The sequence below is a fragment of the Atta colombica genome, unplaced genomic scaffold (genome assembly GCF_001594045.1).
Source record: "Atta colombica isolate Treedump-2 unplaced genomic scaffold, Acol1.0 scaffold166, whole genome shotgun sequence".
NCBI classification, from domain to species: domain Eukaryota; kingdom Metazoa; phylum Arthropoda; class Insecta; order Hymenoptera; family Formicidae; genus Atta; species Atta colombica.
In genome coordinates this window covers 773,830-786,329 of record NW_017259257.1, presented here as the reverse complement: position 1 = coordinate 786,329, position 12,500 = coordinate 773,830, and the positions used below count along the sequence as shown (strand labels likewise).

The window sequence follows — 12,500 nt, the reverse complement described above, 5'->3', positions numbered from 1 at the left end:
CGCCGCCAGCATCAAAGCATCTTTTCGCTCCGAGCCTTGTCCTCCCTCTGTCGACTTGCTCAAATACTCTGAGCTAATTTCGTTTACTTGTATATTAATAACTACCCTATCAGTTAAAAGGGCGCATATTTATCGTATTCGGGATATTAATGCCGACTGGAGAAGAGTGATTAAAATGATAAAAGAGCATCCACAAAGTCTCGATCGCTTTTTCCTACATGCTTTTAAAATATAAGTATATAATCCTTTGATCTCTGCGCTTAATTAAGAGTTATGAAGAATCTAGATGTCTCTTAAATAATGAATACATTTATTAAAGTGTATTCAATTAGAAATAATTTCGCACTCTTCCTCGCTTGTCATCGCACAAGAATATTGTCTTTCTATTTATTGATCCACGGCGGGGTTGGACACTTAATGTGTGTGGTGTGCGGTTAATTGGATCCGGATCCTCTCAGGAAAAATATTCATCCTCGGAAATAAATTTCCTGTCACGCATGATCGAAAATAATGATGCGCGTGAGAGGCGCGCTAATTCCTGTCCGAGTAAACTGATTAGAGCGAGTCGTGAGAACATTCTCGTTTTTATCAATCTTGCTTTCTCAGGACGCAACTTCCTTTGGAGAGAATCGCTTGAGGAAGCGGATCAGGCTCTGGACTAATCTAAGAGGATTCCCCACTTTAGTTCGCGCGTACGTTGACGTACGCATTCCTCGTATAGTGAAGGGAACCTCGTGAAACGTGAATTCCTCGACCCGGGAAATGGAACATCGTCTCTCGTCATCTACGATCGTCAGGCAATGGACAAGTCTTGTCGTTCATCCGATCGATCTGCGGAACGTGCAAGACGTGGAATTCCGAGCGGGCGACTTGTCAGGATTGAATACGGAAGATTGCCGATAAGCATCAGTATTTGAAAGACGGAATGTTTGAAAAATCGATTTGGGACCACAGCTTCATATTATTAACGCATATTTTAAAGTTAAACGATCGTCCACGCTTGGGCTTTATTTGTCCAGTGTGAGGAAGACGTTCGGAGTGTCAATAGACAGAATCGACGAGAATCATATACGGACACCAATACTTAGCGCCAAGAATACGAACCTTTGGGAGGAACTTTAAAGGCTCGTAGGTGTAACTAATATCGCGGTCGTTTTTACGAGGAGCACGTGCGCTTAAGAGTTCACGGAAGAGAAAAAAAGACAGACAGAGAAGGGAGAGAGAAACGTATATTTCGACGTAGCACTTCCGATGGGTGAGATGGAATGGGAGGTGCAAAGTGAACTCGAGTGGTTCACGAAGAACGAAGAGTGTGAGAGCGTTTCTTTTTCGGGTCATTCTCAAAAAAAAGAAGATCAGACACCCGTGCGTGGTCCGCCGGCGTAGCCATCCCTCTTCGGCCTCTTTCGTTCGCGCGGGAGGGGGGGGGGGGGGGGGGGAGGGCGAACGTTTAGCACCCAGAAAAATCAACAGCAGTCTCAAAGAACTTTTTCAAATAGAGTGTTACGCTGGCCGATTAGCGCTGCGATACTAACAATCGACGTTGCGAGAGAAAGAAGTGAAAAAAGAAGAACGAGCACGCGTGTACCACACATTCGATCGAGGGCAAAAAAAGGATTTTTGATAATTGAATAAAATAAATAAAGAATAAAAAGTTTACGGAAAGAGGCAAGAAGCTCGTGGGACGTCTCGACGACGAGCAAAGAGTTATTAATTATCTGTTTAGAGAACAAATTGCCTTCTCCGTTAAACAATGACATCCTGCATAAATGTTATGAAAGTATCATACAAAAGATAAGTATAGAGATAAATAATGGAAGGATATAATAAAAATAGAATAAAAATTACAATAAAGCTTGGAAATATCCGATGAGTTTGTCGAGTCGCGAAAAAAATCAAAGCCGCCAGTTTATCGTCATGATCGAGCCGAAGGTTCGAACGCGAGATATCCGTGGCCGACACCCACGTAGGGTCACGAAAGAGGATGTCCCCCGTGCGCGAAACTGCATTCTCGGTGCCTACGATGTTTAAATAAACACCGCGTGTCCCTCCTTTTCCCTTCTCCGGCCCGTCTTTTCGGCCGGCACCTCTGCCGGCGCGGCTGTATCACTAATTTGTCCGTTCAAACAAAAAGCAATTTGTTACCCGGTTGGACTGACTCACGAACCGAGAGCGGTGCATACGGTCCAACTGTGTGGAGCGCGAAGGAGGACGGGGAGGAAGCGGGAGTGATGCTGCAGGAGAGAATCGGCAAAGGAAGAGAAAGAGGAAGAAGAAGAGGAGAAACGGAGAGAGGTGGAGGCTGATTTAAACCTGTCTGGCGGCCCGCTGCGCGCTTAACAACTGAAAAACAAACATGGCGCCGAGAGAGCGCATCGGCCAGCGGGAGCCCACGTATGTGCCGCGTGCGTACCGAGACTATAAAGTGCTTCTGGTACCCACCGGAACCCGGCCAGTCGAGTTCCAAAAGATTTCTCCACTCCGCGAGAGAAGAATAAAAAAAAAAAAAAAAAAAAAAATACAGAGAGAGAAGAAAATGTCGGGAGATCCTGGAATTTTTTTCCATCTAGGCGTTCCTTTGTTACAATCGTCGGAAGAGAGAAGAAGAGAAAGAGAGAGAGAGAGAGAGAGAGCGCGCGCTCCTGAATGCGCGTGCAATGACCTCGCGAGAGAGTATTAATTTATGTTTGAGACATTTTTAATATTTCCCTTTGGCCACGCAGAAAAGGATGCCGAGCGTGCGCGCGAGCAAGCGAGCGGAATTCCTACGTCGGCGGGAATTTCCCCGTGTTGCTGTTGGCACGTCGAATATTTCCGTGGAAATTCGCGATATTTAAGAAATTGTTTCGTTCTTCCCCCACATCGAGGAAGGGCGAATCTTACTTTCGGATTCTCGATGCTTGTATCGTTTAAAAAGTCAAGCTATCGGAATGAATAATTTTCCTTCGTACCGAAGAGAGAAAAAAAATATTTTCGCTAAAATTTTAAGAAGTTTGATGTCTTCTATAACATGCGATGAAAATTTTAATCTACTTACACCAGGAGTGTTAGCTTGAGGCCCGAAAGGATATCTCGTCCAATCGAGTTTCTCCTCCGTCGTCGTGTCCAAGAGAACAACTGCAAACACAAAGAAAATGTGATGTTAGTAGTTTGAACATTATAATAATCATAATAAATATTGTTCATTTTTTTTCTAAATTATAAGATATAAAATGTATCTTATAAAAAGCAGAGAAAAATAATTTTAAAGAACTCCCAAATTCTCTTTTTATATTTTCATCAACTCCCATTATGCACTTCCTTCAATTATCTTATTTCGTACAATTAACACATCTATCAGAATAATTACCAATGTTATAAAGAAAAACAGTTTTGCTGAAATATCTAAAAATTTAGTTACATGTAGATCTGAAAATAATTTTGTTAGCCTAATAATAATTACGTAGGAGTCTCACAAACTAATTAGAAAATCAAAATTTTTTACAGCCTTGCTCATCCTTATGTTTGAGTTTCCTATATAATTATTTTAATAATTCAACAAAAATTATTTTCAGATCTGCATCTATCTAAATTTTTCAATACGTCAGCAAAATCGTTCTTTCTTTGTACAATTACAGAAGGCGATACGAAATTCAAACAATAGCCAGATTTGACTGAGCTTGAGAAAAACAGCAAGTATACGTGCCAAAATCATCGTGAGGAAATCTACCAAAGAGAGATGGAACTATAGGAGCACGTTCTCTCTGAAAATGGCGGATCGTTGAAAACGCGGGAGGGGGGGGAGGGGAAAGGGTGAAAAAATATCGAGAGATGAAAGGAAGACGGAAAAGAAAGAGAGAGAAAGAAAGATATGTAAGGTTGGAAAAAAAACGAAAAGACCCGCTATATCGGTGCATTCGTGCAAGAACCAAGTTCCGCGCTCTGTCCTGCCTCATACTCGTCGTATAGAGGTGGCGGTGGTGATGTTGGTGGTAGTGGTCGTATCGACCGGGTCTGGGCCGCCACCAACCCTCAATTCTCCTCTCTCCCTTTTGTCGATCCGTTCTTCCTCTCTTCGCCTCTCATCCACGCGCCCAGCACATTCCTCTCTTCTTTTCGCCTCGCGTTCTTTGTATCTCCAGCACCTTTTCTCTTTTCAGCCTTGACAGCACGTCCGTCCTTCCTTCCTGTATCTCCTTTTCATCATTCCTTTCTTTCCGCGCCTTCCTCCCTCCCCTTTTATTTTTATCATCATCATCATCATCATCATCATCAGTCATTTAATTCTCCTTCTAATTTTCCTTTATTTCGCGATATTCGTCTAAACCTATATTAAATTAGATTGACTGTATCACTGGTTTCTAATAATGATTGTCTTTAGAGTTCCTATTTGGATATCGGGTCTTTGAATTTCTAGACCAAAGCGCGACGCGAATGCGACACACTCATCCATTCATCTCCGACAGCATAGAATCTCAAAGGTGAAAACTATATGCTGTAAAATCCATTTTTGTTTATACCATTTTTTTGGACCCTTTTCCTTCCATTTCCTCGCCCATCGACCTCCCATCCCGCCACCGACTGAATCGACAGAGGCACTCGCGCGAACTGCAATTATCTCGCTGCATCCAGATCGATGTGGAGCAGAGTGTGAGCGACAGATCGCGTGCTCAAAACAAAAAAAGAAAAAAAAATTGTGCCGAATGTAACTTTGGGATTAATCTGGGACGAAGTTCTGGTCCAACAGAGACCTAAACAAATTTTTAGGCGATTCCAACCTAAATTGCAAAAAATAAAACTTTCTCTCTGTTGCTGTAACAATTTTTATTTTCTATCTAAATAAAAGGATGTATTGCACGGACGCTTCATGGGATACGTGTATCTATATTTTAGAATGCGCGAGAGTTTGATAACGGCGAGTATTAATATCGCAAAAGGGATATTCCATTTTAAGCCGAGGGATCAGTTACCCTCTAAGCCATATCATTGTGAAGAGTATCTCGCAAGAGTGGAGTTTGCACTGCAACGTGCCGATCTAATTCAAGTGCTCTCGTGAAGAACTTCGAATATATAGGCACGCGTCTTCGCACAACCGAATTCACGGAGTAAGATCCGAGAGAGAGTTGCTCCTTCCACATCGCCTTTATCGCTCCTAATAAACTTCGCAGAAAGCTTGGCAGATTGACCTCAGGATTATTCTCTATCACTGAGATTTACTCAACGAATAACCGACTCAATCCACGACGTTATAATAATGTTTCTTCAAATTTGCATTTTAGACAGCGCCGTTTCCATCTTCTCGTCACGTGTTACGTCGAAGAAGATATCTATTTCTTGAAGGCCGAACGTAGAAGTTACGAAGAAATGAATTATGGGATGACAAACCTCTCGGATCGATCTGACTACGTAGTGACACGAATGAGCCACGTAAGAAAAAGGTCTCTGTATAGAAACTATCGAGTTTACTCTTAGCCAATCTATATACATATAGCTATATCGCTGCACCACCAGCTGTGTAGGGTAATTCCGGGATAAGATAACTATAGTTACTAACACAGATGACCACGGAAAGAGATGTACTGAAGTACTCCGTAATAATTTCGACGAGCATGACTCTGGCAACAATTTCAATCAACTGTCATGACGTTTTAGTAACTATTCAACCGTATCACTATAGCGGCTATTAAAGGGACCGCAAGCGCTGGCCATTTTCCTCGTTTAAAAGGCTATAAAGGTTGCATTTCCTTTTATTCACGATCGATTGTAACGGTCGATTTGAAGTCAATTTTATGTTACTAAAAATTGAATACAAATTTTCTTTAGGAGAGAAAAAGAGAGAGAGAGGAGAAAGGACAAAATCAATCAAATTTTTATCAAACAAATATATAAAGCATAGAAGGGTTTAGAACGTTCTATCTCTACACAGAAAAAAAATGGTTTTGTTGAAGTATTAAAAAATTTTACTGGAAAAAACTGCAGAAAAAATGATTTTGCTGAAGTATTTAAAAATTGTGCTAAATCCAGATCTGAAAATAATTTTGTTGTACATCAAAATAATTTTGTAGGACTCAAACACGATGAGCAATTCTATAAAAGATTTAATATTCTAGCAATCATCTGGAGCATCTTACATATTTATTTTCCAGCTAAACTTCTAAATACTGCAAAACTGTTAGTCTTTCTTTCCGTGTACCGATCATACTTGTGTCATATTTTTACCACGACTTCATTTTTGCTACGACACATGCTTTTTAATACGTTTTGATTTATGTAGTTTGACACTTATCCTTCGAGGGTTCATTTTAGAGCTAGTATAAATTTCAGAACTTCGATTGACTAATGTTGTACCTCGGGATTACCTCGCCACAAGTGCGTGGCATCAGGGAAAGATAACGGTGTGGTTTGAAGATTCGATGCTGGTCGACCGCATCTACGCGATCATCAACGCGAAAAGAGAAAGTACTGCCCGCCGATATACGAGATGACGCGGCGGCGGCGGCGGCGGCGGCGATCGTCACATGCCAGTGCAGCACTGCAGCCGTTACGTATCGTGCGTGCGACACGTGCATTATGCGCCTTCGCCTGTTGGACACGTGTCACATGACGCGAGCCACTCGCGGCGTGTGTCGTCGTGGAATGTCGAGAAGAGGAGCGGCGGGAATAAGAGAGGAGAACAAAAAAAAATTATGGATGTGCTCCCTCTTTCTCTCTCGTGACTTGGATCATAACCGAGGAAAATGCGATTACGTACGTTCGGTAAAAGCTTGCGGGCAAACGAACAGGAAGAAAATACGATGTCGCGACGCCGATCATCTCGCGGGCAATGCCAGCGCGATGTAACCGTTATTTTGCAGAATGTTCTGCGGTCGTTGGACGTAAGTAACGCGAACGTTCAAGTATACTTTATCGTATATCGGATAACTTTCCATAATAATAAAAAAGTTTAGAAACATGTAGCGCTTAAGAAAGTGATCAATGAATAACATGCTTCCAGTAGACGTTGAAATTATTAAAGTTTAAGAATATATATAATTTTCCTAGACGAAAGTACCGTTTCTTTCAGATTCTATAATATATTATTTATTCTAACTTTTAAAAATATACTCTAATTGAATCCCGTGTTACTAAAATGTAAGTAAAATATATCATAAGACACAGACGTATCTATAGAAACTATTTAATTTTTCAATTAATCTTTTTTTCAAGTAGTAATAATATATTTTTATGCAAAGAGTTAAGAATAGAAATCGCGAAATTATCTTTAGGAAAATGATTTCCATTATAGTAAAAAAATTTTAAAAACATATGTCGTTCAAGAAAATTATCAAAATTATCATGTTTCTAGTAAACGTTGAAATTGAAATTATTAAAATTGAAGAATACAAAAATTTTCCTAGACATATTTGATTGGTTCCGGAGACTTTCCTGCGATGTATAGTTACTCTTTTCAAGAGCAAGATGAGGTCTGACAGTAGCTACCACAATGCATGAGATGCAAGGTGAAAGAGCAAGCTCCGATTTGCGGCTGACATCCGAGAAAACAAGCTCATCTTGAAAGAGCATTCCCTTCCCGAATTCGACGCGATTGTGGATCGACAGCGACAAGCAGACAAGACAATCATACACGACTCGAGACAACTTCACTAGTTGTGGGAGGAAAGGCAGACGGAGGGTTGACGGGAGGTGAAAGGACACAGCGCAGAGCCCCTGTCTCGAATTACTATTCCCGCGTGTGTTTACCGACGAGCGGAAACGACTTAACGGGCAGGTCGGTGAAAACGACGATACATCCTTCTTCCTTTTGCTCCAAACATTCTGATTCATCGTCCGTGTTCCACAGGGTGTCCCAAAAGGGACAATAATTTGACAATTACATTCTACATAACGCGTTTCAACACGATCTTCTCTCTCTAGGAAAATCTTGTACGACGACACGGTATATTTTTATATTCTTTAATATGATCAAATGTACCTTGAGGAGCAACAACTTTTTTTAATAAAAATTCTATTACTACAGAAATACTCTTGAGACCATGAAGTGAGAGGTGAAATTTTACCATCTACATATTTATAAGTAATTGCTTTCGTTTGATGGAAACCTCTTACTTTTCAATGCTAACTTTTAATTATACGAAATTTTCATAGAGAGCGTCTAAAACTATTTTGGAGACGTCCTGTATGCACGCTCGCAACATGCATAGATCTTTCTCACCTAAGTGTGCGTGCACGTATATGTGTGCGTGTGTAACCGGTGTACAACGTGGTCCCGCGAGAGGTACCCGAATTTAAATTTCAAATTTGGAGCGTGTCGCAGGGTGTGACGGTATGCATAGCGTTGCCCGCCGGCTCTAACTCACTCCACCGATAGTGCGTCTTCGGCCCTTCTGCCTTCCTCCCTCCTTCACCCCCTCCCCTCCTTCGTCCCTTTCGGTCCTCTGTGCGCTGTGCTCCCCATCCCTTCCCTTTTCCCGAATCTACCCAGGACGTATCCAGCATGGTTCCTCTTATTTCTTCCATTTATCTATCCATCTCGATTTTTCATATTATTCAAACGAGAGAGGAATCTGATCTTATCAATCGGCAAAAGAAGTCCCCATTTATAAAATGTTCTCGACTGAAGTGGTATCCGACGGTACGCTGTACTTTCCCTCATGCACATGTTTTCAAGTCGGTTTGGAGGTCGACCTTGTTTTAACACAAATTTGTTTCACGATATCATCGAAGTAAGCTGATTCGTCGTGGTATACCTATGTCACATTTGCTGAAAGTGAGTAGAAACTGTGTTACGGATGCAAATCTAATATTGAATGGTTTAACTTCGATTAGATAGACGGCGGTGTGGTAATTAGTTAGCGTCAGATTTCTCTCAAAGTGTTCGCATCGTCTATACAGCGAAATCGACATAATCGATGAAAGACGCAAGCATTCGACAAAATTAAGTAAGTCTTAAAGCCGAGTATAAATATTCGTAATAAATCTTTTATCAATTGCGGAAAATTAATCGTAAATTCGAAAAAAAAAGGAAATTAATTATATGTTAAGTTTTTTTAATTTTCCTTTAAGAAAGTTAATTTATTGTTGCATATTACGTAATCAATGTGAGGTTTCAAATTCAAAACGCAATAAGTAAGAAAAAAAATTAAAGTATATTAATAATAAAAAAATTACAATTAATAAAAGTTGTTTCAGGTTTAGATACTCTTAATAAAAGATAATAAATTAAAAAAAGATTTTATATCATTTTAAAAAATTTTATTTTGTCAGAAAATTTTCTGGGAAAATCTGATTAGAAATTGATTAAATTTACTGCCAGAATTTAATCAGTCAATTTCTTGATTAATTTTTTTACTTGGGTATCGAATCTTTCGCAATTAAACTCAGACAACTTATATCCGAGAACTCAAGTAGCTTACAAGATTGACAGTCTGTATATTGAAGAAATACTGAAATTACGTCTTGACATATAGTGTTTCGGTTCAAACGATCGCGTCAGTAGTTAACGAGCTAAAAGAGACACCGCGCGAGAGCCGAGGTCCAATCTCCTTTTTCTCGTCTCCCAAGTCTGAATCTTCAGGGATCTGTCGACCCTGATCGGTTGGGCTGCCGACGTCGGCTGCCCAGCTTATCTCCCGTGACTTCCAATCTAGCTTGCGTAAGGCGACACCGTTCTGTCTTTCTCTTCTTCTGTCTATTAACTGTCGATCGATGCACAATGCATACCTCTAATCAGAGAGCGACTCGCGCGCTCGCTCATCTTCCCTACAATAAAAGAAATCGTTTCTCGCGACGATAAATCAATAGCTCAGGTTGCCAGAAGAAGGAGATAGGTGAATGACGTAACCAGCCTGTTCTTTCCGTACGGTCCTCACATATAAGAAGTTCGACCCCTTGTATATCCAAAGAGACGGACGGATTGAATCGTGAGCTTAAGAGAACCTGTTGCCCGTCACGAAGACGATTAAGATTACGATTTCGTCTTCCGCACGCGTGCGCATGCACGCACAGCACGCACATACGCAAACGAGATTAAGGAGCCTGATTTCACAACGATATAATATCGTTACCGTTCCGCGGTTATCATTCACCGAAACCCACCCGCGGTGTCGGTTCCTGCTAATGCCCGACTCTCACGAGCGGCAACACAGAGATTTCGTGTGTGCACAGCTTCCAGGATCTTTGCTCTTTCTCTTTCTCTCGGAGAGCAGCAAGATCATCACTGGTTTCATCAAGATCGGCATGGACACGTAAACGCGAACGGGCGACGTTACGTTCACCGTAACATTGCTCGTGTTTCCCATCGTGCTCGCGCATCGAGGAAGTATTCCAGATTTTGATACCGTTATCCAGATTCCATCTTTATCCCGAGCGGTTTGCATTTTGTACGTAGCGTCAGGCGAGGCCGCTTCGTATCTCGCCTCCATCTTTGCTCTATGATTCTTAGGATTTAACGAAATATCCGCTTGAAATAGTCAGTCTATTCCGATTGTATCGCTCGATCAACTTTGACTATTATTATATTTCGTGAGTCCAACGATAATACATTGCGAAACGTTTAAAAATAACTACAATCAATAAATAAAGAAATATATAAATGAAGAATTTCGAATTGAACGTGACACAAAAATTAAAGAATCAATTATTTCTTTCATGGCAAGTAATTTAAAAAATTAAGTTACAGTTGATTCTCTCTTTCTCTCTCTCTCCCCCTCTTTCTCTCGTAATTAAATAAATTATGTTCTTGTTAATTATCTGGAATTTCTCTTAGAACATCTTGATTACTCCGATCACAATCACGTCATTAAACGGTTAGCCATCGCGCCGATGTTGACGAGTTGAATTGCAAATCGTCACATACACGCGGCGATCGATCAGCAGTGAGAGAATCTCGGAGAGAATTAGGATGTCCGGATGATCTTCGTGAGCGAGGAAGTCACGTTTCGTAATTCCGCGTCTCGAATAGTCCATGTGCGACGAGAGGCATATCGTCTAATGTGTTCACCTAACTAGAACTCTAGAATAATATTGGATTGTCCGGAAAGTTCGTGTCGATTTTGAAGGAAAATTGAAACGCAGAAGATTTAAATTTTAGTATACGTTTATTAAATTTAAATCTTTTGCGGCACGAACTTTCCGAACAACCCAATACAATCCTTTCATTTAAACCGAATGCCGACAATTTTCATATTGACTATTTCGATTGTGATTTTTTACTTAATAATCGATCGCCCAATAAATAAACGATAAATATTATAATAAGTAAGCTTAGTAAATAAACGAATAAATAAATAAGTAAACTTACTCTCTGAAATCTTTGGAATAGAATCTAACTCTTAAAAATCAACAATTGAGCCATTCTTTTTCAATAATTGACTTAATGATTACTCTTTAGAATTAGATTCCATTCTAAAGTGGAGTAATAATTTTAGAGTAGTAATTTTAGAGTAATAATTCTTAAATATGATAGTTATTAGATCAAATATGGCGGACTTTTGTGCTACTATGGTACATTTAGAGTTCTACACCTATAATCTGCTAGCATTTGCGCTCTCGCTCAACTCGCTCGGTAGATCAGCCGCGCGAGATACAGACGAACGAGTACGGAATGAACGAGCGAAGAAATGAACGAGAATGAGAACGACGCAACAGTGAGAGAAGAAGAGAGAGACGGAAAGAGAGGTACGCTAAGAAGAGAGACCACCTACGTCTTCCGACGCGCGCCCAGCGGATATTCAAGAGACGGTGTACGTTCGTTCTTCCACTTTATTTCGGCTCTAAAAATGCTGCTACGAGGCCCATCGTGACACGAGAGTCGCGCAGCTTGTCTTTTTCCGATTTGTTCTCTCTTTCTCTCTCTTTCTCTCCTGAATTCTCCTTTCCTCTCTCGTCCAATGTATAGAAATCTTCCTCTCTCCTTCAGTTCCAACGAGCGACGCCTCCATGCCTTTGCTTTAACAGCCTTCCAATTTGTCAGAATCCTTCTCTGCCCCTCTCTTCTTCTTTCTATCAATTATCTTTTCTTTAAGTCTCTCTCTCTTTTTTTTTCTCTTTTTTTTTCTCAATCCTCACTCATTCGTTACCGTCCATCTATGTGCATCCCTTCTTTAGTACCGGTGTATCATACCTCGAATCATTTGGCAAGATGTCGTTGACTCATTATGCGAGCTACGCATATGTTCCAATGGAGATCCCCAGTCTAATCCGCATTGTATAAAAGAGATCATGATATAATCGCGTAGTTTGATGTAGATACATTGTGACGACTTTCATATCTATGCTGGCTAAATAAAGTTACTAGATAAATTGAGGAAAAGAAAATATCTTAAGAAGATATACTAGAATCTAATTTTTCTTATTCAACTCTGTTGAATATATCATTATCATTTTTATTTAAGGAAGTAGCTAATAATAGATAAGAAAACTAATAAAAGATAATTGATCTTAAAATCCCTCTTAAACATTTAATGTACATTTAATAATGTACATTAAATAATTATATTTCTTTCTCTCTTTTTTAAAAACGG

General features: G+C 40.2%; 1 protein-coding gene across 6 annotated transcripts in view; it reads right to left on the bottom strand.

Moving 5' to 3' along the window:
• Positions 1-12,500, bottom strand: part of LOC108686224 (ephrin type-A receptor 4) — a 102,449-nt gene that overhangs the window by 37,523 nt on the left and 52,426 nt on the right. For all 6 annotated transcript variants that reach the window (XM_018191399.1, XM_018191395.1, XM_018191398.1 and 3 more), the window contains exon 3: positions 3,038-3,117. In XM_018191399.1, the coding sequence (XP_018046888.1) occupies positions 3,038-3,117 (80 nt within the window). The remainder of the gene's footprint in view (positions 1-3,037; positions 3,118-12,500) is intronic.